Here is a 25,746-nt window from a genome sequence, read left to right on the forward strand (position 1 = left end):
AGGTCCCCTAACTCAGATACTCTTGTCTATGAGACTGGCATGGGGTTTGCCAATTTCACTGCTTGCCCAAACACTTTGAACAAGTATAGACAGGAGCCCCTCATCAATGGTTTGAAAGTTGAGGCCTTCAGAGACACAGGGGCTAGCATCACCATGGTGGCTGAATGTCTAGTCTCCTCAAGGCAACTTTTACCTGATGCCAAATATCAGGTCACAAACATTGATGGCATAGAAACCAATCATCCCATGGCAGTAGTCAATCTTAGCTGGGGAGGTGTCACTGGCCCAAAGAGAGTGGCAGTGTCAGCAAACTTGCCTGTAGATTGCCTACTGGGTAATGATTTGGAAATCTCAGCCTGGGCTGAGGTCGAACAACAAACCCATTCTAAAATGGTAAATCTCCATGGAAAGATTAGTGGGGCTGTGATGGCTACAGCCCCAATCCAAGATGTCCTTCCTGAAAAGGTTGGGAGGGCTGAGCAAACCTCAGCCCCATCTTTAGCTAACTTCCCTCCTGAAAAGAGTAGCAGGGCTTTACTGGTAACAGCCCATACCCAAACTGAGTCTCCTCCTGAAAAGGTTGGAGGAGCTGTGATGGCCACAGCCCAAACTCAAACAGATACCTGGGTAATGAAGCCTGAAATGATGGATCACTCCACCCAAACTGAGAGCATGGAGGAGGAAGAGACATCTCCCCCTCACCAGACTTTAGGAAAGGATCAGCCTCCTCAGGGAACTGATCTTACCCCTGATGAAGGAACTGTCCCAGAGGTTGTTAGGCCTGGCCTGACAGAGCCTCTGATGGCAGTGGACCCTTCTCAGGTGGGACCCAGTCTGGAGCAGGTAACCTGCTCCTCTCTACCTTGCCTTACTCAGCCCAGGGCTGAAGAGGACAAGAAGGACAGTGAGACCCAAAGGGCCCCCTGTCAAATAAAGCACCCCCATCAACAGATTAGCGGCACCGAAACTAGTAGCCCTAGTGAGGGGCAAACTTTAAAAACTCCTGAGGGATCCCCCTTAAAAGTAATTAGGGACCTCCCCCAGATGGATATTGTTGGGCACAGCCAAACCTGGGACCCTAAGGGCCCAAACCTGAACTGTCCCTCCAGTAAGCCAAACAGAGGGACCCAGCCTCCAGCTTTAGGTAGCCAGAGGTTGACCCTGAGAGCACAGTGCAACTCAGTCAAAGAAAGAAAGGCACACATGGTGGAGAGTGATTGGAGGAAGCTGAGCCCTACAGAGGAAACTCACTTCAGTACTCCATCTCAACACCATCCTTTGACTTTGCAAAGACACACCACAGGTAAGGTTCCCTATGGTGGAGACCCTCAGATACCCTTAGGGTGAGGGATTGCTTAGTGGACCATGAGACAGGGGGTTACCAAGCCAGAGCTGGTACTTCCGTATATGGCCACTTAGGCAATATAGGCTTACCTGGTCAAGGATAGCCTTATCTCCTTTCGTTTGGGGGGGGGGGGGTTATGTAGGAAGGTGGATATCTGACTATGGTTACTCCCAAACATTTTGCCTGGTGTTTAGCTGGTTTTTGACATAGTTGGCCTGGGATCCTGCTATTCAGGGCCCCAGGCTGATTGCTCTCTCCTTAAAATGGACTCCATGTACCCTAGGTGCATTAAGAATTGGAACTGGTTCACCTTATTGGCCCCTGTAACAGTGTACCCTATGTACCCAGGGCATAGGTGTTTCCAAGGCCTACCAGGGGCTGCAGCATGTATTGTGCCACCCCTGGCCTGGCCTCCATATTTGACACAACTGGCTGATCACTCAGCTGGGGTAAGTTGGTGTAATCACCTCTTACTTAGATATAGTATCCCTATATCTAACCTTAAACTGGACACATATGTTCCTATCAGCCACTCCTATGGAAGGCCTCATCAATCCTGGAGGCAAAGTGCTTGGAAATATGTGAGATGGTGCTCTAGCATGAGCTGAGCCTGTCTGCAGCTGTCGGGAACCACTCCCTTAGCTGTTCCGGGATATTGCCATACCATATACTCTTAAGTGCATTATAATCCTCGCGGTTATATGCTATCTTTGGTTTGGCTTTATCAAAACATGTTGAGTAATGTGTCATACGAATTGGAATACTATCCCCTCTACAGTTCTGTCGACGGGGATAGCATTCCACCCTTCTAGAGGGACACGACATGTGTGTAGCCTTAACCCCGGTTAAAGTTAACCAGAGCCTCAGCATCACAAAATGGATGCTGCCACCGCAGACACAAGTCTGACCTCCTGCTGCTGGGAGTCCTTCCAGCGAGCGAGGCTTGGACAAAGGGTTTCCTGCCTTGGGAGGTGCGAGCACCACCCCAGACAGGGTTTTGTGTATTGGGTAGGACAGGGCTGAATAGATTGAGACATGCCCGGGGCACACAAGGTGTCCCCGTGCATAAGCCAGTCCAAACCGGTCCTGGGACTTTCCAGACCCAGGCCTGGCGAGGAGCTGGACAAAGGAAAGGGGGTGTAACCGCCCCCCTTCCTGGTTCCTCCCAGAGGAGGGACCTAGTAGGTGATCCACCCCTCAGATTGGGAATAAGAGTGGGAGCAGTGCCATTGCACAGCAGATCATCCTGAATCAACATTACACGAAGAAGAAGACGGGACTTCGACATTCTGCTGCACAGAAGACTGAAGAGAATGTCCCTTGTGGCCTAGGAGTGGCCACCCTGCGAAAGCAGGCACCAACCAGCAAATCGACATCTGCTTTGCCGCTGCCTCCCGCCGGAGCCCGAGCACAGAGCCTGACAAGACTCAGACTCCCAGACTTCTCACAGCCCGATCGGCAGTCCCTGCAAAGAAGGGACCCGTGGAGGCACCGAGAGACGTGGGACCGGACATCTTGGAAGACACCCGAAGAGCTGACAGCGCAGCACCAGAGGCATCCTCGACATTGTGCTTTGGGGACTAAGGACCCCCACCACCGAGAAGCCCTTGCACCGAAGATCAGCCCCCCAGCATCTCCACGATCTGCGTGGGGCCCTTTTGCATTGTGCCACTCGACGCGCCATCCCGGCCACTAGCCACGTGGTCAGCGGCCATCTTGGCGACTACAACTACAAACTACACTGCGGGTCTGGTTGCTCCAGACTTGCCCGAGCTCCTGTGAAAAGGAGCCCCTGCTCAGACCTTGCTGGTCCGAGTAACAAGCCTTTCTCGATTCCTGCGTGGCTTGCATTAGCCAAGGCCTGTTTGCTACAATCAAGTTGCAGACACCGCCAACAGCGAGAAGTCTGCGTGGGACAGCTCGTGACCGACTCTTGGACGTCCTCGACCCCCGGTGTCCACGTGGCTGCAGAGAGAAGCTACACCTCAACGCCTGTTTGCACCCGACATCGCCTGGTTCCAATCTGGTTCCACGGTAGTCACTGGCTAGTGACTTTGAACATTGTCCCCTCTGCTTTCAGGTCTTCACATCTTCAGACCCACCCTTGGATCCACCGGAACTCTTCACATCGAGCCGCCTGCAGCATCTTCAGCTCCTAGCACCATCGACCAGCGTGACGAAACCCCACACTAGTTCGACCCTGTGCACCCGCTTCCTGTGGGTGAGGTAACTCAGCTCCGCCGGTGTTCCTACACTGGTACACATCTCTAGGGCCTGTGTCTCAAGTTTCAGCTTTATAGGCACTCGGAAGGTTCCGAACTAACTACCTTTGTACTTTTTACGCACCATAGACTTTACATTGGTGAGTGCGTGCACTTTAAACACTGCACCCGAGTCCCGCGGGCCCTTCCCGACGTAGTCACTGCTAGTCCCGATCAGCTCCAGCGATTCCCAAGGCCCTAGGCCTGTTTCCTTTCAGATTGGTATCTCTTATACTACTTTCCTAGTACATGGTTTAGGTGGCCCCTAGGGCTCATCCATATTGTGCAACTTTTGTGTTTTTTAAACTGTCTTGTGTTTAACGCTTGTGCTTCTGTGCTCATGGAGAGTCCAGGGGATACTTTTAGTTAATAAATCAATATATATTTTCAATATATATCTGTGTGGTGTCCTTTCATTTGGTATTCAAGGGGGTTGTGTATGGTAATACAGCTGGCTTCACATGCCTTTCAGAGTTTAGCCTAAGACTGCTTTGTCCACGTTACCACTAGGATAACTGGTCTATAAGGATGACTTACAACCAATCATCATAAGGGTTGCTTGGCATGGTACAAAGTGATCACTAGAATTAGTGAGCATTATATACCAGGCCAACTTCTCACATCACATATTACATCATTCATGACATGGTCAGTGACATCACTGATGACATCACTGATGACAACTCAAATGACATCACTGACAACATCACTGATTACATCATTCATGTGATAATACGATGAACCTCTTCAGACTCTAATATAACCTTAGATACACTCGGTGTAAACAGACACTCACAGATTGTCACTCAGCCATGGAGTTACTCATACACCTAGTCAGTCATGCAAATAATCAATCACACCTCCATTTCCTCAACTATACAGTTATACACACCTTACTTATTCAAATATATTCTAACACATATTTACTCTCTTATACAATCACTGATACAAGTTTTCAATGATCCATGCAGTCACTCACACATTCACTGGCTCTTATACACAGTAATTTATATATGTCAACTCTCACATGTACTGTGTTTTACAAATGTACTTACTTTGACATGTAGCAATGAGATATCCATTCACTCACCAATACACTCATGCACACAGTCAATCACCCATACAGCTGTTTCCACATGCAGTTTTGAACCCATACATCTAGTGAATCAACTGTTCACACATCTATGCACAGAGTCACACACCTCCCAGCCACCCACACACACACACTCACTCTCCCATACAAATTCTTGGGCAACCAATCAATAACCCATATAGTTACTCATATAGCTACTGATCAACACATGCAGAAGTTTACATAACAACAGATATAATGATGCACAAATTAAGACAGTTTAGTCACTAACCCATGCACTCAGTGAGACACATTTAATCACTCTCTCATACAGTCAGTCATGCACCTACTAAATCCTTCATCCAGACACTTATACATCCACTCATTATTTAATATGTAAAACATATTTTAACTTTACAGAAACATACAGTCACTGGATGATGTCATCAGTGATGTCACTGACCATGTCATGAATGATGTAATATGTGACATCATCAGCAGTGGATTGCGGGTGCGCGATATATAGTTAGTGCAACTAACTATATATGCGAATTTCAATGGTTTTGTGTGAGTAAAATAAGGTTTTGTAAATGCTAATTCCTAACTATATATGGTCTATAACCTATGGTTTTTTCAGTGACTTTTCAAGGTTTTGTAAATGCTAATTCCTAACTATATATGGTCTATAACCTATGGTTATTTCAGTGAATATATATATATATATGTATATATATATATATATATATATATATATATATATATATATATATATATATATATATATATATATATATATATATATATATCACATACAATGATAATTGATTCCAAGCCTAAAAGGGTCAAAACTCTCCACTGTGAGGGCAGTGTGATTACCAGGGTTACCACTTTCCCTTACCTAGATGTTTTATTTGATGACAGAGGTACGTGCATCCCACAATTACATGCAAAGAGAAATGTATTGGCCAGATCCACATCTGCAGTTCTAGGCTTTGCATGCAGGTTAGGGGCTAAACCAATGCAAGCATTGTTAAAAGTATATAGAGCAAAATGTACCTCCATTGCAATTTATGGCATGGATATATGGGGTTTTAGAGAAGCAAAGGAAATTCAAGTAGTTGAGAACAAATTTTAAAGAAACAGGTTATCGGTATCACATTCCACGCCAACATATATAATTCACCAAGAGACTGGGACAGGTTTTGTGGAGGATTTAATTGTAATAGCACCTCTCTTAAAATGGATTTCAACCTGCTTAAACCCCGAACTAGAATTGAATCACAAAGTCATGAGAGATTGTTGGCTCTAGATCGAGCTAGTAGTAACCCTTGGCTGTGTCATGTCAAAAGGCTGGCAGTGAAACAGGGACGGACAGAATTATTTAATTCCCTAGACAAATTAGTAAAGGGTGTTATGCAGTGGGTGAAGAAATCTTACTTATATATGGCTTTTATTGAAAGAGAAGAAAGCGAGTTGGCAAACCAATGATACGTGCTCACCAATTGTTAAAAATGTCTTGTGCAATTGAACCTCATTTAATTTAGGTAACCAACTCTAACCACTTCTTTCTTCTGGTAAGATTCAGGCTGAACCAGCTACATTTTCTCCTTGCCGATCCGCCGGGATGGAGAAGGGTGGAGGATTTGGGAGTATGTTTATGTGACAACTTCTTCATCCAGGACACATTGCACTTTGTTTTATTTTATGAGCATTTTTTGCACATTTAGAAACGTTTTATCCTCCCAATTCTAAAGGACAAAGGATTTTTACAAGCAAAACCAGCACTTATGTATTTACAGTTGCTGTCCAATGTTTGGGAGATTTTTAGTATAGCGAGTTTCCTTACTGCAGCAGTTAGAATAAGGAGGAAAAACAGTGAAAGTGATTTCTATGATCTAGTTTACATTAACTAATTTTAACAAATCGGGTTTTTTAATGTTGAATTTTAAACTGTTTGTTTTTGATTATTCTATGTTTATAATTAGTGTAACATTTTTGCTGCTAACAAACAGTATATCAACTTAAAAATTCTGTGTATTGAATGCTTTTATGGTTTTAATTAACCGAATAAAGTACTTTTTGACTTGACTTGACTATACATATATTTATATACATATATACACACACACACACAAACATATATCTTTATATATATATATATATATGTGTGTGTGTGTGTGAGTGTATACGTATATATCTCAAAAGGTCCTGGCTAATGGTAGACCTAAAAACAGGGATACCAGATATATACAGTGGAGCAAGCACTCAGGGCATGTACCACCACTGTACGCCAGGCAGGGGGCATTCACAACCCAACAGTATTAGACAGATATCCATAGTGCAAAAGTGAAAGAAGGGGGTTCCCCAATGGGCTTCTTGTTGGCGGCTCCCTTGGCAGCTACTCGATTTAAAGACCTACAGACTCAGTGCTTTTGCAAGCCCTGTCCCCCGTGAGGAAGGGTCGATCCGGCCAATCGACGGAACCCCATCTATGGACTGTGTGTCCATTCTGCCAAGTAAGTGTGCTTAGCCGATACCCCAGTTTTTTTAAGCAGAATGCGCTAAGAAGTTTCATTCACTATGCTGCTTTCCCCTATATCTAAACATTAGGCGGCTCCCTCGGCAGCAATGCGCCTTCCCTGATCCGGAGAAACATAGCGGGCACTAACCTCTACTTCTAACGGTGTGTATATGTTAGAGATTCTCTGACCTCGATACCCATAGGTTATCCACTATTGCACGTATTTACTATTCTATATTGCCTACTAGGTACCTCTTCAATAAATCTGTGGTTCGACATATGCCAGCAGTTTTGGTGGACCCAGATCTTCCAGATTCACCGCTCTTAAGTCGTTTTTCATTCATGGTGTGTATAAATTATTAGTAACTATACCCTGTGTTACTGAGTAGCTAATGGCCATTATGTATACTTACTACATTATTTTACTTTAGGGATGCCTGCTTGATATCTCTAAAATCTTCAAAGTATAGCGGTCCTCCTTTCATCCTTCACCTGTAAACCCCTGCGTAGTGGAGCGTATTTTTTGGCAAACAAATCCAAAGATTCAGGTAATAGAACTAAAAGCATCATCGATTGTCTGGTTGAAACAAATCAATGAGGATTATTTATATTCAGAGCTCATTTATTACTTACTAGATTCCTGTTTTCCTGAAAAAACAATTAATGCGCATTTTGCTCTGGGGAACCCTCTGTATACCATTTCAGGTAAATTGAAGACTTAGACTATGTTGTGAGCCTCTATATCGTTTCCAACCAGAAACTTCCAATAGGTAAAACCTGATGCAACAACGTGTATCCTTGGTGCAACAATGTTTAGTTAGGACTAACCAGATACTACCTAATGTCACCGTTGTTTGTTCTTATCTACTTTATTTAGTATATGCTTGCCTGTATTGACACCTAAGGTTCAAGAAGTATCAATAATCCTCATTCCTTCATCTTGTTTAGATCTATCCCCTCCTCCAGCCAAAGGTTGGGCTCCTTAACACCGTAGCCCTTGGCTGCCAACCTGATGTACAATAATTTTTCTTGCTCTTGATCAACATGTGTCCCAGAATGACTGTATGTTATAATGCTACTTAATGTGAGATATGAAAGATGCTAAATGCTCTCTTTATTGATTACTTAGTCCAGGTTATCTAATTGCCTTTCACAGACCTCACCTCTCCGGGAGTCTGGTTTAGGGAGTGGCCCTAGGTAGTTTGGTACTGCACACCGTCAAAATGGCAACCACATAAACATCAGACTAAAGATGACAATCATGGTTTAAATTCTATCTATTTTTTTATAAAAGAAATGTATTAGAAAGATATATGCCTTGACAAATTCAATTGCTATATAGAAAAATACTAAGGCACTGTGTTTTATTTTTAGATCATTACCTCCTCTCCTCCCAGTCAACAACTCCCAGCCCTGACGAAGGTGTGGCCCACCCGGCCTGTCACCGAAACGCGCGTCGGCTTGTGGTTCCAGAAATACGGCATTCTATGTGGCATTAATTAGGGGCCGTATTAAGATTATTTGTCTGGAATAATATTCTGTTCTATGCCACATATCTACCATCCATGTGTGGCATACACCAGAACGATGGGAATGTATTGAAGAATGTGAGTGGAATGATAGAACTTTAGGTAGGATTAGTTTTTGAAAAGCTGAAAGAATGAAAGTATGATTGAAGTGTTAGTGTTACTGGGTAGGCTCCAAAGAAGAATGCATCTTTGTCACTTTTATCTTTTCTCAATTTATTATGTATGTTGTGCAATATTCTTAAGATAATCATGTGTTATTTATGTATATAAATGTTTTCTACACCAAAATAAAAATACTTATATATTTGCTAAAAACCTTCTCTTGCAAATATTTGAATTGAGTTAATTTTGTCACGTGCAGTGCCAACTCCTAGGTTTATCACCCCACATATATTGGGATCCCAGCTTCGGGACCACCACATCAATTGGCGGGGTACGTCCTTTGTTCTTTGTTCAGATATCCATAGTGCATCTGCATCTCCTGTGCTTATAAGGTGAAGGGACGTGCTGCTGCCCGCCCCACCTAGAAAAAGAACTAAATGTAAAATTATTAGTAGAAATATGGGATAGTTTACTGCTTTTTGTGTCCCCAGCTGCCTAGAAATACTTTGTTGTTGCATTGACCCTGAGGTAAGAGACAAAATTAATACAGAAAAAAATGTATCCTGAACACAAAATAACTTGATAATTTTGGTGTTCGGATTTGCAGTTTCACTGAATTGCCTGTGTTAAAGAAATGCTTTATTGCTAGAGCTATTGATCTGCCTCTTCCAGTCGAAAATGATATAGTTTGAAAGAATATATGGCTAATGATCAAATTCCAGCATGGTAAGAGAGTATGGCGTGTGATGATTTTGTCTTCTCTTACTAAGTATCATTTTAAAACTGTACAAGCTGTTCTCAGACTTCTGCTGATCATCGTGTTATCACTCAGTTTCATCTGTTCTAATACAGAACAGTCATTTATCAGTTTCGAATTTTCTTCTCTAAAATGCAGTCTCAGGACCATAAAGCAGATTTTTTTCACATATGGTATTGCAGAATATGTAGTAACCGTTTGCTGTCCTTTTTCTGTAGGTTCATCTTCCACTTGACTTAGGGGAGCTTTACAAAGTGCGACTTGGACTTAGGAATTTTCAGGACCAAACAGCTGAAGTATTTCTTCAGCATTTTAAAATGCAAAACACAGCAACTTGTAATACTTTCAGCCACACCATCAACAAAACACTTCCGCTTTCGTTTAATGGAGACAGATGCATCGAAATCCCAGTTGAGTGGCCATTAAAGGCATCCCTTTCAGGTATGTATGCTATACATATTCAATGAAGTGGTAGAATGGCCGCAGGGGTTCGTAGGGTGCCATTGCATAACTCTCTCATATTTGTTTTTATTAGAAGGCTATTACTGTTAAAAATATATTTGTAATATATAAAATTAGAAGAGAAGTGATTTAAGAGTGTCGGTGATAAAATCAGAAATCTGATTGGCTGTTGTATTATCTAGTTCCCCATGTCTTAGAATTCTCAGTTTATAAATGAATAAGTGCAGGTGCCCAAATGTTTGCCCAAAACCCCCAAGCTGGCACTGTCGAAGGTCAGGGTGCTGATTCATATGTCTGCGTAGCCTTGATTACATCACATACCCTCTGTAGTCCACCACCAGACTGTCCCTGACTCTTTATCTAATTTTCGGCTTTTTTTTCTTCCCTCCATTCTCCCTTTGTCACTGTTCTTTCTCTTCCTCTTCTTTTCCCCTTTTGTGGTTTTCTCTTTCTCGCTCTGGATCAATTTTTGTTGAGAAAATATAACTGAATCTAGGCATCAATTAGCAACTGGAAGAAATGTCTCTAGAGAATGGTTTCAATTGCCAATGCCCTATTATTATCCCATTTTCCCCACCCCAAATTACAGTTTAGCAGGAACTCTGGTAAATCCATGGGGGGGGGGGGAAATAACAGGTATTAAAAGATTGTGGGGAATAACACAGAGGAATCAGTGTGTGAGAAATATCTGTGTGAAACTACGCAACACATAACTCCATTGGGACCAGAAGCTCCGGTTGACAGGCCTTTTGAATTAACAGGCTACTTGTAATCGAGGCCAAAGAGGCACAACTCATCCTGGTCTTCATCAGTAAGGCCACAATATAAAAAACTTTAATAATGATTGCCTGAAATTAAAGCATACACTTAGTTGCAAACCTGGTGAGTTCAGAGTTTTCACTCTAGAGACAGCGACGGTGTCAAATCAGGGGCATCTTAGATTGCACTAATATGAGTTCCGATCACCCAGAGCAGAGAAGAGAAAACTCTTTATGTTATTGGCCCTCCTAAATAACCACAGCAACCACTCGAATGGGCAAATGACCACTTCACGGGGCAAACAACTTAAAAGACAGAACTCAAGAACTGCATCTGAAAGTTTTCCACTCTCATCTATTAGGCATCACACTAAGAATGTGGTTCTGGTGTATCAGCATTTTATTCATTGATATTTCACATACATATGCTCTAGCTGCTTGACAGTATCTCCTGATGCCAACGCAGATCCACCTCATGAGTAAGAAAGCTTCTGAGTGACAGTCTGAGTAATATGTGGATCAGGGAAATTAACACAAGACCAGGCCTAGACACAAATCAGATTAATTTGCCCGAAACGTCCAGAAACTAAAGCGTCTGGTCCTTGGCGATCAACCTTCACACATTCCCATTGCTTTGCCATTGCTCAGGTTCATCAATCAATCCAAGTAAGCTGAATCCAAAACCTCGCTGAATTGTTCCACCAAACACTGACCTCCCAACTCAAGTGAACTCAGTTTCAAGACTCATCCTCCTTTAGATTTAATAATGAAATGATGTTCCCGTTTTATATGACACCAGATTAAAAATCTAGAAAGAGAAACCTTTGTAGGCACAGTAGATTATTCCATGCTTTCTGCACCGGGCTCCCTCAATAAATCAATACAGTGTGTATGTTGTTTTAGTTATTGTTGGACTTGGCCCTCTGCCCAGGGTCCCCCCCCCACATGTTTTGCCTTCTGCCCTCCTGTTTTCTGAATTTTATTTTTGTTGGCATTAGGACTCATTGCACTTCACCACTGCTAACCAGTGCTAAAGTGCTTGTGCTCTCTCCTTTAAACATGCTAAAATTGGCTTACACCCAATTGGCACATTTATTTACTCATAAGTTCCTACTAAAGTAGTACTTCAAATACCCAGGGCAGTGACACAAACCCCTACCAAGCCTCACTGCACAGTCACATCTGAACCAATGCCAGACAACTCGAAGCCTCGCAATGTAACACCAGCAGACCTTGCACAAAAGCCAAAAGATACAATCCTCAGCAGGCCAAACATGGTATTGTCCCCGGCCTGCGTTCCTTCATGGTTAGCCCGAACTTATCACTTTGTCCTGGTCCAAAAACCCACCGTCAGAGTTTATATATTAAAATGTACTCTATTTTTCTAAATTTGTTTGTGATTTATATTACTTTTTGTGTGTTGCATAAATACTTATTACCTCTAAGATAAGCCTGACTGGTTTTTGCACAGCTACCAGAGGGTTAAGCACAGGTTAATTTAATGTTGTAGTTCACTCTGACAAGGATTGTGGTTGTTGCTTCAGAAGAGTTCTCACCCCCTCAAACTATAGCCCAATTTCTAACCGGTATCATTTTAGCACTATATTAGTTGATACCACTGTTTGAAAAAGCCTTATTTTCCTCAATTATGATATCCATGAACAACTCAGCTTCAGGCAATTTGGGATGTACGTGAGTAAGTAAATCCATATTATTTGACTACTGACTTTCACTCTCTCAAAACAAATGAAAATGCCACCGGCTCGATTTGTTGTTTTGAAAACAATATGTTTCTATCTTCTCCTGGGCCTTTCTCGGTGCACTCTCCACAACAGGATTGGATGATTATGATAAATGTCTACTTCGAAAAGTAGTAAGTGATGCTATAGGGAAGCACTCCCTTACACAGAAATAGAGCCATGCACGAACAGCTTGGCACACATCAAATTAAATACAAAGGGGCCCATTAGGATGTTGGGCGGATTGCCACCACCATGTGGGCGGTGGCGATCTGCCTGACATCCTTGTCCGCCCGCCAACCGGCCACCACCCATTTCCCCCTGCCATATTACTATGGCGGGGGTGAGGTAATTGAAATTTTTATGGTCAGGTATGTCCCCTACCGAGTACCCCATCGTCTCCATGTACGAGTTAAAGTGCATGTAACTTCCCTTCGCAACCGAATTTGATGACGCAAATACATTTGCGTCCAACGTTAACATGTCCTCTTTCAGATCCACCATAAATGGATTGATAATTCAGTTCCTAAGTGTGCCGTGCCACCGTCTTTACATGGTGCACTTTCACGTTTTCCTGGCTCTACCGAGTTAGGCCCTGATTCCTGCCATTGAACCACTTTTCCCATCTCTGTCTACAAAAGCTGCAACGTGGAGATGAAATGCATCCCTGACCTCTGCCTTACTTCCTGCCAAGCGAGCGGTGCCCGGCTCGGCCTGCTCTGCCTGCCAAAAACAGTATTTTGCCTTCAAGTTATCAGCATAGCCAGCTCAGCCTCCTTGAAAACACATTCCTGTCTAGTAAAATAAGTAAACAGCTCCCCGGCTGCAGAGTAAAGGGCAAAGCCTTCCTGTCCTCCTCATGTAATTCATTGCTCCCGTTACCATGGTAGGCCCTGGCTCTGCACATTTGCACCTAGACACGCATACATTCAGTATAGAATAGCCTCTGCCCGAAAGACCTTTTCCTCCAGTATAAACATCCTCCAGACACAAGATATCAGATATGTTTCAGGAACAGGTCGATCTGACATGCCAGACTTATGTCTCTTCTACTAGTGTTAAAAGTCAGACTCTTAGCTTCCTCCAGACGCACGTCAATCACACGTCATATTAGCTGCGCGCGCATTCAGGCCACAGGTTTCGGCTGACTCTGCAAGAATTCCCTAAGCATCCACCCACTTATGACACCTTTCTGTGACGTTTCTAGTTCACGCCTCTGTGCGCACCCATGTTCACGCCTTTTTGTTACGCACATGTGTTCTTATCATATACATTTCACTAGTCACGCCTACTGTAATGCAATGCTATTGTGTCATTTTACTATATATGTCATGTTATGTGAATAAATCGTTGACATCTTTCCTGACATCTTCCCTTGCATACCCGAACCCTTGTATTGATGGAATAGATCTCCATTGACTCGAGTCATTTCTTAATTAAAGCCCTTGAAGACTCAGACACCCCGGACTCTGCCTTATAGGTCCGAATAGGGACCCCTCCCCCACCCCACGCGCCGGAGATGCGTCGCAGGCCTTGCCCCCTGCCACGGCCGTGACGGACCTCATGCGCATCTGCAGGATTTCCTGTATCTCCCTCAGGCCCACGGAGGTGACGGGGACTGCGGTCGACATCCAGACGAGGCGGTGAGGAGGGCGGAGGATCCTGACCAGAGCCCAGCCGAGAGAGCAGCGTCCGAGGTGTCGAGAGGCCCACCTGTAGTGCCGAGGCGCATGCGTAGTGCGCAGCAGAAGCGGTGACGTCAGTCCAGTCTAGTCGAGTTTCCGAGGCCTTCCGTTCCGTGCTTCCCGGTGAGTACCGTTGCTGGGGACGCATCAAGACGGGTGCATTAATTTGTATCCGGTCAAGACGGGTTTGGGTACACAGACCCGGTCTGCACTGTTTTAGCAGTGTATCTGTACTGTTTAGCAGTATATCAAGTAATTCTTGTATTCAACGGTTCAATTTTGTTCTCGTTATTGAATTAGGGGGTAGTCAATATATGTTCGAAATGTTTCAATGTGTTTGATGTCGTGGTATGAGTGATTGTTTGCATATTATATTGTGTTCATTGTTTTCGTGTCCATTTTAGAGGCAGCAATGCCTTTGTTCTCGAAGTTACGACAGATAGGGACTAGGAAAGGGATTCTTGAAGAAGCAGTTCCCATCCCACCCAGGGACACTCCTGGGCATTTTATGTACCTCAAGCACGGCTTAGATGCCATATTATATCTAGATTTGTGGGTGGATTACACGAAGGACTTGTCAGAGAATCAGAGATGGCCTGTTACAGGGACATGGGATGCCGATTGCATCATGAGAGTAGAAGAAGCGTTATGGAAAAAGAAAGCTAGACAATCACAGAAAGATGCCATTGAATTGTGGCGTAAAGAATCACATAGACGGACAGAAAAAGCGTTCAGAAAAGAAGAGAAAAGTAGAGAGGATTCCGAAAAAGCCAAAGAAAAAGAACTAATAGAAGAAGGAGAACGAGTTAGAATGGAACAACACGACAGACAGAGTAATGTAAATGTAAATGTAAATGTATGAAACTTATATAGCGCAGGACTTACCCTGGGGCATCTCCGCGCTTGCTTAGGGAACCCGTCCTGGTATTCCCCTGTGAGATAACCCTGGAAGGGTATCCACAAGGTGAAAGCCAGGCATCCCGCCGCGAAGGGCCAATGTGGAGATTAAGCAAGCTATTGCCCAGAGTCGAAGAGTGTGAACCCGTGAGTCGAGAAGGCACCGGAGCGAGAATTATCCAGTCCATGGGATTATTGAGCCCAAGACCCGCCGAGGCGGGGAATTGAACCCTGGTCCAGGGCCGAAACTCAAGCTATGCCGCCTCTAACCCCTGAGCCACATGCCATTGTGACAGGACTGTATCCAGTTCTGGCCGAGGGCCTGCCCAAGGCGACCCCGGAAATACCGAAAGATCTGCCCTCTCCATTGGTTCCGACTAAATTACGTCATAAGACTGCAGCAGACATTTTCCTTTCTTCCTATCTAGACGATGTAGCCCCCGCATATACTACTGCACCTGCCCATGTACCCGTACCACCTGCTGACGTCAACCTACCCCACGATCATCTACCCCCAGGTCCGCAACAGCAAACCCCACCCGCACCACATCCTGCACCTGTTCCTGCACCTCTTCCCGCGCCACTTAACACTTCCCATATAGTTCTCCCTGGTGGTATTCATCCGCTTAATCCTTTTGGGCCTGGCACTGTTCAGGGCCCAACCCCGTTACAAATACCGACCCTACAGCCAGGTTATGCTCAAGCCTCCGCCTCAGGAGGTGCTAGAGGAGGTTTTCGCACCCCGCCACAGTTACAACGTATGACAATGAGAGATTTCGCAATGTCGCGAACACCTAAAGGAGCTCCAGCCGAAAAACTTCAAGAACAGCTTACTGATTGCAGATATGATACAGTGCCAGGAAGAACAGGACCCATGTTGTTAGCATCCCTACGTTTAAGACGTGTTACGGATTATTTAGTTTTACTGCCAGAAATGCCAGACCATTTAGACAATATGTATCATTTTATTAGAACAGGAGAAAGACCGGAGTGTGTTGGTGAAGCCATGTCACGTCAGAAAGTTGAGACTCAAGGTATAATAATGCGATTTTTGGTTAATTGTTTGATAAGAGAACAAGATCAACCCGGTTTTCCAGAAGGAGAGATGAATAGATTGATCAGATGGAGTCAGAATATTGCAGAGGGTAAACATGACAGAGAGAAATGTGTGCATGCTATGGTTAGAAAAATCCGTTCAGAAATATAAGCAATACATGTCCGCCGAGAGTCTGATAGGCAACTCGAGTCAGATGTCGAGAAAACCTCAGACGAGGAAGAACAACCAGAGACTACAGCAGAAACCTCGCAATTACCAAATAGAGACATGATAGCATACGTAGGTAGAGAGAAACTCCCTAGATCATCTCCTCTTGATCGGCCCTTTGACAGACCCATTCGTTTAGAAAACAAGAAACGTTACCTATGTCCGATACCAGAGCGATATTCCCTTGAGCATGTATTCCAAAATACTGACAAAGTACTGAAAGACAGAGTAGGTTATCACGAACTCAATACCTTACGAGAACAGGAACTAGCCCGGTCCGCAGTACAGTGGGCCGGGGATGACAGCATATACCAAGACGATTCAGTAGTGCACACATTTTTAAGTCTCACTCCAGAAGAACAGCGACTAGCTGGTATATACATGACCCAACACCTTATTATACAGTATGAAAATCAAGCATCTGATCCAGGTCCGTTATACAGTTTATTGCAAGACTTACTCCTGAGAAGATGGAGAGGCCTAGGTACTGATTTAATTGAAACGATTTTAGAACAACGTCACAAATATAGAACTTTCTTGACTCCACATCTTGTTTCCGTTCCACCCCCAGTCAGGCAGCCATATCACTTAGACAAACAGAATCCTTTACGTGAAGTACATCCAGTCAGGAAAGCCGATGATACCCTTAAACGCGTGTTCGTTTACACGCCTATAACTAAAATGGAATTATTGGAAATGAAGAAAATAATACTCAGTCACGATAAAGACCCTGCAGATTTCCACCGTGAAATAAAAGACATGTTACTCATGGGTGACTACACCTATCCCGACATTATGAAAATATTGAAAGTGTTACTGCCTGCCGGTATTTACGAGAAACTCTAAGAAAAAGAATGGGAGGTGGGAGACAAAAAGATTGATTGGGCTGCATTAGAAACCGAGGAAACTGGTCGAACCCCAGGTGTAGGTCTTGGGGAGAAAACTAAAGCATTACCAGGTTTATTAGTACAGGTTTTGCCTAGACTGTTAGCAACTAAAAAGGAGGATTGGGATGCAATCTCAGCCTGTAAACAGAAACCCGACGAAGACACTAGTGATTTTTATTCCAGATTCGAGAAATGTTTTATTATTAATAGTGGCCTGAAAACAAGTAGCGAGTCATATCCACACCTTTTTGTGTCAAAATTAGTCGAGAATTCTTTGCCTCAGTTTAAGAACCGTGTTTTGAAAGTCGAGAGTACATGGCAAGCCAATACGCCATCCCAAATGTTACAAATGTTACAATACCACCAGAACAGAATTAGGGAGGAACATGATCACGAACAGAGACGTATGAAAGACACAAACATGAAAATGTTAGTTGCTCAGTCAGTTCCAGCAGGTGGTCAGAAGAAAGGCGCGACACATTCAAATAATTCAGCGGCTCCCGTTAAAGGGACATGCAACTATTGTAAACAGCCAGGTCACTATGTAAACGAATGTGCAGTTTTGAAACACAATATCTCCACGGGTAAAACCAAAGAGAGACCACGTCCGCCCAGACAGGATCAGGTCCAACAACATGTTCCACAGAATGTACAACCTATGCATGTTCCACAACAGACCGTAGCGGTACCACAGCCCCAACCCATTGCCGCTACTCAGCATGTCACACAACAGATGTACCAGTATGCTCAATCCGATTACCCCGATTATCAGCAATACACATGAAACAGCCTAGAGAGGGAGGTTGGCTTGCCTCTTATTGAGGTTCCTGTAGATCAAGAGGGTCCCTATGTACATAGTCAGGTATTAGGGAAAGATAGAAAGTTTTTGATTGACACAGGGGCAAGCAGGACAACCATCAGTCATGAAGAGGTTCGAGGGGCACCCCTCTCAGGCTCACAGAATGTTTCCCTTGGATTTTCAGGAAAGCCTATTGTTAATGAAGTATCGAAACCAGTGCCTCTTGCAGTTGGTCCATTGTCCCGAACCACAGATTTATTGCTCACGAAATCATGTCCAGAAAACTTGCTTGGTATAAAAACCCTGAAAGCTCTAGGAGCTGTAATTTGTTGTTCTCCGGAAGGAGTCAGGCTGTTCCTTCGTGACTTCAAGGGCCATTATGTGTTGAGAGATTTTGATCCCAGGTTACAGAACGTCCCTGCACATTTATGGGCGAAAGGCCCCACTGATGTAGGTTGTATGCACATTACACCGTACCGTGTTACACTCAAGCCAGGAGTTATACTACCACGTATCCGACAATATAAGTTACCACCAGATGCTGTAGTGGCTTTACTGAAAATCATTGACGAGCTCATTGCACAAGGAGTGGTTGTAGAAACCGACTCCAATGTTTGTAATTCTCCTATCATTCCGATTCTTAAACGTACTGATCCAAATGCACCTCCAGTTTATCGACTGGTTATTGATTTACTTGAATTGAATAAATGCGTGGTACCACAGTATCCTGTGGTCCCGGATATTTCCTCATTGTTGACAGCTATTGATTCAGAGGCGACGTTCTTTACTGTAATCGATCTGAAGAACGCCTTCTTTAGTGTCCCCATTGATCTGGAAAGCCAGTATCTTTTCGGATTCTGTTTAAATGGCCGAAGCTTCAGATTTGCACGCGCACCTCAAGGATTCACAGAAAGCCCCAGCATCTACAGCCAAGCATTGAAACGACAACTTGACAATATTCACATGCCTCCCAATACTGCCCTACTACAGTACGTCGATGATCTACTGATCACCGCCCGAAGTGAACCAGAATGTGAACAAGCCTCACTGACAGTTTTGTTTTTCGGACAAGGGACACAAGGTGTCTCCTTCGAAGCTGCAATTCTGCGCCCATCAAGTTGTGTACCTTGGGCACTTGCTGTCCAAAGAGGGGAGACAGCTGACACCAGATCGTATACAGTTAATTGCACATCTTCCACAACCCAAGACACAGAAAGAAGTACGAGCCTTTGTTGGACTCACTTCTTATTGCAGACAATGGATTCCCCAATATGCATTTCTAACTAAACCACTCATACAGTTGACAACACAAGAGGCAGCGTCTTCGACTGTCCTCCCTTGGACTCAGGAACATACACAAGCTTTTGACGAATTAAAGAAAGCCTTATGTCAAGCACATGTTTTAGCAACACCATGTTACAGCAAACCTTTTACACTTTTTGTCACAGAACGCGATGGCACAGCATTGTCGGTTCTCACTCAGCTTCAAGCAGACAAACACAGACCGTGTGCTTATTTTTCGAGCACATTAGACCCAGTAGCCCAGGCCTTGCCTGCATGCTTGAAATCAGTTGCAGCGACAGCTCTAGCAATCAGACAAAGTGATTCCATTGTATTGGGACACCAAATGACAGTACAGGTTCCACATTCTGTGGAAGTTCTCCTAAACAGAACACAGACCCAACACTTGACTATAGCACGACTGACAGGTTATGAACTGACATTATTCCAACCACACATAGAAATCAGACGTTGTAATACACTGAATCCTGCTACACTTTTACCATCAAGCACAACAGATCCTACTCCACATGATTGCGTAGATGTAGTTGACACAGTTACGAAACCCAGACAAGACTTGACCGATGTCGCATTACCCGATCCAGACCTGACACTTTATGTGGACGGTTCATGCATGAGAACAAGCACAGGAGAGTTAGTGGCCGCATATGCAGTGACCACTGAAACTGAAGTCATAGAAACACATCGCATTGATACCCTGTCAGCCCAAGCAGCAGAGCTCGTTGCTCTGACTCAAGCCTGTATACTAGCCAAGAACAAGAAAGTAAATATATACACAGATTCACGTTATGCATTCGGAGTCGTTCACGACTTCGGTGTCCTCTGGCAAGAGAGAGGTTTTCTAACCTCTCACGGAGCCAAAATCCAGCATGGTCCCCTCATTCAAGCACTGTTAGAAGCAATACATTTGCCTACAGCCATAGCCATCATGAAGTGCAAAGCACATACGAAAGTAACAGACAAGATTTCCCAGGGTAACGACTTTGCAGATCAGACAGCGAAATATACAGCACAGACTCATGCACAGACGACTGATATGACAAAGACTGGTGTATCATCACTGACACACAGCATGACAGTCAGGGACCCCACACTAGATGTCATTGACATACAGACACATGCTACTTCAGATGAAATCAAGAAATGGGCTGAACAAGGAGGGGTCCAGACAGATCAAGGTTGGATGACGAGGGGAAAGACCACCTGGTTCCTCCCCGACTCTATGGTTCAAGTTATCATCAACACTGCACATAGCCCAGCACATTTAGGTGAAAAAGCCATGTTAGACAGTTTACAGAATCTCTGGTTCAACAAGCATTTACGAGCAGCAGCAAAACAGAAAGTGCGTACCTGCATGATCTGTTGTCAGTTCAATCCAGGAAAAGGGATTCCCGTAGAGCAAGGTGGATTTCATCCTCCTGACTATCCTTTTGAAGTCCTCCAGATGGATTATATCCAGATGGACAGATGCCGAGGATTCAAGTATGTCCTCGTAGTTGTATGTGCCCTATCCCGATGGACAGAAGCATATCCCGTTCCAGATTACACCGCCCCGACCACTGCCAGGCAGCTAGTTCGTGAATTTTTCCCTCGATACGGTTTGCCCCGTGTTGTGTATTCAGACAACGGTCAGCCATTCTCGTCTGAACTGATGAAGCAGATCTCACTTCTATTGGGGTACCAGTGGAAGTTTCACTGTGTCCGGCATCCAGAGGCAGCAGGTCTCGTGGAGCGCCACAATCAGACTCTGAAAACTCGCCTTGCAAAAGTGTGTAAAGAGAAAGGCGTAGATTGGATAGTAGCATTACCAGTTGCACTGTTTTATATGAGAATGGTAGCCCATTCTAGGACAGGGCTATCTCCGTATGAGGTGGTCTTCGGTAGACCTCCTAATATGTGGGGGACGCCTCTGCCGAGAAAAATCACTGATGTCGAAAGTACTATGCTGACAGATTACCTTGCTTCCTTGATGTCTGCACTACAATCTTGTCGTTCACAGGTTGCTGCAGCCTTCCCAGACAACACCGAGGTGAAGCCACATGCACTGGTCCCGGGAGATACTGTTGTTGTTCGGAACTTCGATAGGACGAGTCCTTTGGAGCCCCGCTGGAAGGAGCCGAAGATTGTTTTGTTAACAACCCGGACTGCTGTAAAGTTGGAGGGGAGGAAGGGCTGGGTGCACTCCATTCACGTGAAGAAATTTCATGGACTTCCGCCAAACCCTGACTCCCAGAACTCTCACGTACCAGAGACAGATACCAAACTCCCTTTTCGAGAGAAAAATCCCCAAGAGGAGTACAGACAGAAATTGAGGTCTAGTAAGTCAGACAGTTTAATTGTTTAAGTCCCCCTCGGGTGAAGCGGTTAGGCAGTTTCTGACAATGTACAAGTTAGACCCAAATAGAGAGAGAGATAGACAGGAGATCATGAAAAGAAATCGTTACTGTAAAAATCTCCGTAGTAGGTGCATCTGCACCCTGATTATTATGTTTTTTCTGAGTCTTACGTTAATTGGCATCAGCTTGATGTTGTACCTGTATTTTCCGATTGCACATTCTTTTTCTAATGACACTGCAGAACACACGTTTAGTGAACTACCTCCACACGAACTGTCTTATCGACTTGCGCTGCGCAACAATACATTCATTCGTATGTTACACCATTCTCACCAGATCAACAATGCTACTAACTGTTGGATATGTGGCCGACTCCCTCCCTATCAGAACTACAAGGGAGCTCTTCCCCTCTTTTCTTACCCGTTTACACATAATGGTTCCTGTGGTGCATGGTTTAGTTTAATATCCTCTTTAGATACTGAATCAAGGGTTTCCCAAGGCAAATGGATATGGGGGAACCTGAACACAGTTTTGAACAAAGCATGTTTCCCAGATGAAGAAGGTCTTCCACAAATGACAGGGACCGATCTAGAAAATGAAGTGTATGGATTAGGCAATTTTACACTCAACCTCATGATTCTAAATGTGCAGTCAGAAACTAGTCCAGACTTGCCATCCATATCAGTTTTACCAGCTAAAGGTGTATTATGCGTCAGAAAGAATGGTTCAGTACATCTAGGCCATAGTGATTGCACTACTGTGGTCGAATTCAGTGATGAAGGCAAGTCTACATCCAAAGCTTCCCGACATTCCTATTTCATTTGTGGTCATACAGCTTATGTACGTTTACCTCTAGACTGGGATGGTACGTGTTTCATTGCATTCTTATTGCCACCAGTTTTTCTAGCCCCATCTGATTATCACAGAAATTCCCGCCTCAATCTAGTTAGGCACAAAAGAGATCTTCCATTAGTTGATTTTACTGAAACCGCATGGGAACAATATACAGATTTCAATAAAGGATTCTTTCCCTATTTAGGCACAGTGTCCAATAGTAAACTGATACGCAAATTAACCAGAATTCTCGAAGCAGTAGTGAATGAGACTACTTCAGCTTTGGGCAATTTAACAGAGGAGCAGTCTGCTATAAGACTTGTTGTTCTTCAGAACCGCCTTGTCCTTGACGTCATCCTGGCCGATAGGGGCGGGGCTTGTAGAGTCATCGGATCCAGTTGTTTCGTGTTTATTCCTAATAACGTGCCTTCGGTCTATAAGGCCATCACCAGACTTCACGGAATTGCCCATCAGATACACCAGAACCCAGGCTCCTGGACTTGGTCCGGTTGGCTCTGGAGTGTAATAACAGCCTGGGGATGGAAGCTATTGTCATTCCTAGGGATTATATTGGCCATTGTATTCAGTTGCTGTTTATGTCTTCAATGTGGACCAGCGATTTGCGGCTTGTGCGCCACAGCTTGTGTTCCCCGTTCAAGTTCACGTTCCCATTCCAGATTAAAGAAAGAAGAGCAGATGATGTTATATGAACAGATAGATGGTCTCATGAAAATAGATATATCCTAATGGGTCCGTAGGGGACAAGGAGGGAATGAGGTAATTGAAATTTTTATGGTCAGGTATGTCCCCTACCGAGTACCCCATCGTCTCCATGTACGAGTTAAAGTGCATGTAACTTCCCTTCGCAACCGAATTTGATGACGCAAATACATTTGCGTCCAACGTTAACATGTCCTCTTTCAGATCCACCATAAATGGATTGATAATTCAGTTCCTAAGTGTGCCGTGCCACCGTCTTTACATGGTGCACTTTCACGTTTTCCTGGCTCTACCGAGTTAGGCCCTGATTCCTGCCATTGAACCACTTTTCCCATCTCTGTCTACGAAAGCTGCAACGTGGAGATGAAATGCATCCCTGACCTCTGCCTTACTTCCTGCCAAGCGAGCGGTGCCCGGCTCGGCCTGCTCTGCCTGCCAAAAACAGTATTTTGCCTTCAAGTTATCAGCGTAGCCAGCTCAGCCTCCTTGAAAACACATTCCTGTCTAGTAAAATAAGTAAACAGCTCCCCGGCTGCAGAGTAAAGGGCAAAGCCTTCCTGTCCTCCTCATGTAATTAATTGCTCCCGTTACCATGGTAGGCCCTGGCTCTGCACATTTGCACCTAGACACGCATACATTCAGTATAGAATAGCCTCTGCCCGAAAGACCTTTTCCTCCAGTATAAACATCCTCCAGACACAAGATATCAGATATGTTTCAGGAACAGGTCGATCTGACATGCCAGACTTATGTCTCTTCTACTAGTGTTAAAAGTCAGACTCTTAGCTTCCTCCAGACGCACGTCAATCACACGTCATATTAGCTGCGCGCGCATTCAGGCCACAGGTTTCGGCTGACTCTGCAAGAATTCCCTAAGCATCCACCCACTTATGACACCTTTCTGTGACGTTTCTAGTTCACGCCTCTGTGCGCACCCATGTTCACGCCTTTTTGTTACGCACATGTGTTCTTATCATATACATTTCACTAGTCACGCCTACTGTAATGCAATGCTATTGTGTCATTTTACTATATATGTCATGTACTGTGAATAAATCGTTGACATCTTTCCTGACATCTTCCCTTGCATACCCGAACCCTTGTATTGATGGAATAGATCTCCATTGACTCGAGTCATTTCTTAATTAAAGCCCTTGAAGACTCAGACACCCCGGACTCTACCTTTCATTTTAATGAGCTATTCATGTACTTAAAATTATATGGCAAACATGTACGGTAAAATATTTAACACAGGGGAACCGCGGTGGACGGAAAGACCGACTGCCGCTTTTCCGCCGGCGACCGGGATGGAAAAGGTTTAAAATGGTGGCGCTGTCTATCAGACACCACCAGCCATATTAGTATGGGCTTTGGGGAATGCCTTTCCGTAGCATCAATGGCAGGCCGACTTCACTTTAGGGGCCCCCTGCGGGCCCCCATGGTGAAGGCGAGGTGGGGGGTGCACATGGGGGTACCTGTGGTATTCCCTTGCATTTGCATACACAATGCGGCAGGCACCGCGTGGTGCCTGCCACTTTGTGTATGCAAATGCATCACATCCCCATGGGCAGCAATTGATGTCAACAAGGGTCCAACATTAGTCTTTGCCCATAATTCCTCTCCACTCAATACCACCTTACCAACCGCATGAATTTTGATGAAGTCTCACATGCTGGAAGGACCAAGCAGGCTTGGATAGGAGCCAAAAGCAATGTAGCAATCTAGCTTCAGTGCTTTAACTGTCACGCACTTAATAACACCTTATTTCCCATTCACGTTTTTTCACTTCATATCATGCCCTGGTTTAAAAATCTGATTCCCTTGCAACAAATTGGACTGCATAACTCATCATCTGCCTTAGTAGGAGGAGCATCTACTACTGCAATGAGAAATCTGAGAGTCAAATATACACACTGTGTATGGTTATATTTTCGACAAGAAGACCTGAAAGCTCAGTCTGCACTTGATTTCTAGCAATATTTCAATACTAATATTTACTCACTCTTTGCTTACTTGTTCATTACAATATTCCTTCTTTGTTCCCTCAGAGGTTACATATCAGGTTATTATTATGTCCAGCCATTATGTGGAGAAGAGGAACATATCTCAGGTTTCTCTGTGCCTGTATGGTGCAAATGGTGATACAGGAGAAAGGTATATTTCCAAGCTTTGGGCCGACGGAAGGAAAGAAAACAGCAAACAGGTGAACTATCTTTTCTCCTAAAGAAATTGGCAATAGAGCTCGTTTGCTACAGTCTTGTAATATGCCACACATTGTAATTTAATGGGTCATTAATACTAAAACAGCTATTTGCAATTAAAGGGGCCATGAAATAGATTAAAATTGAGCTGGACACTCTCAACCTTTCTGGTTGATACATTTTCAATTCATTTAGAAGTTTTTGGTTTTCTAAAGATTCTCATTTCACACTGGATCAGTTTGTTTTGTGACAATAGTGAATGGTAAGTATACATT

The 25,746-nt window shown here is 44.1% G+C and overlaps 1 protein-coding gene across 1 annotated transcript in view; it reads left to right on the top strand.

Moving 5' to 3' along the window:
• The window catches only part of RP1 (RP1 axonemal microtubule associated), a 2,616,437-nt gene that overhangs the window by 2,313,130 nt on the left and 277,561 nt on the right, over window positions 1–25,746 (top strand). Inside the window, exons 54-55 of the mRNA XM_086965756.1 lie at window positions 9,806–10,028; window positions 25,319–25,473. Of these exons, the coding sequence (XP_086821882.1) occupies window positions 9,806–10,028; window positions 25,319–25,473 (378 nt within the window). The remainder of the gene's footprint in view (window positions 1–9,805; window positions 10,029–25,318; window positions 25,474–25,746) is intronic.

This window comes from Lissotriton vulgaris, chromosome 4_1 (genome assembly GCF_964263255.1).
Source record: "Lissotriton vulgaris chromosome 4_1, aLisVul1.2, whole genome shotgun sequence".
NCBI classification, from domain to species: Eukaryota; Metazoa; Chordata; class Amphibia; order Caudata; family Salamandridae; genus Lissotriton; species Lissotriton vulgaris.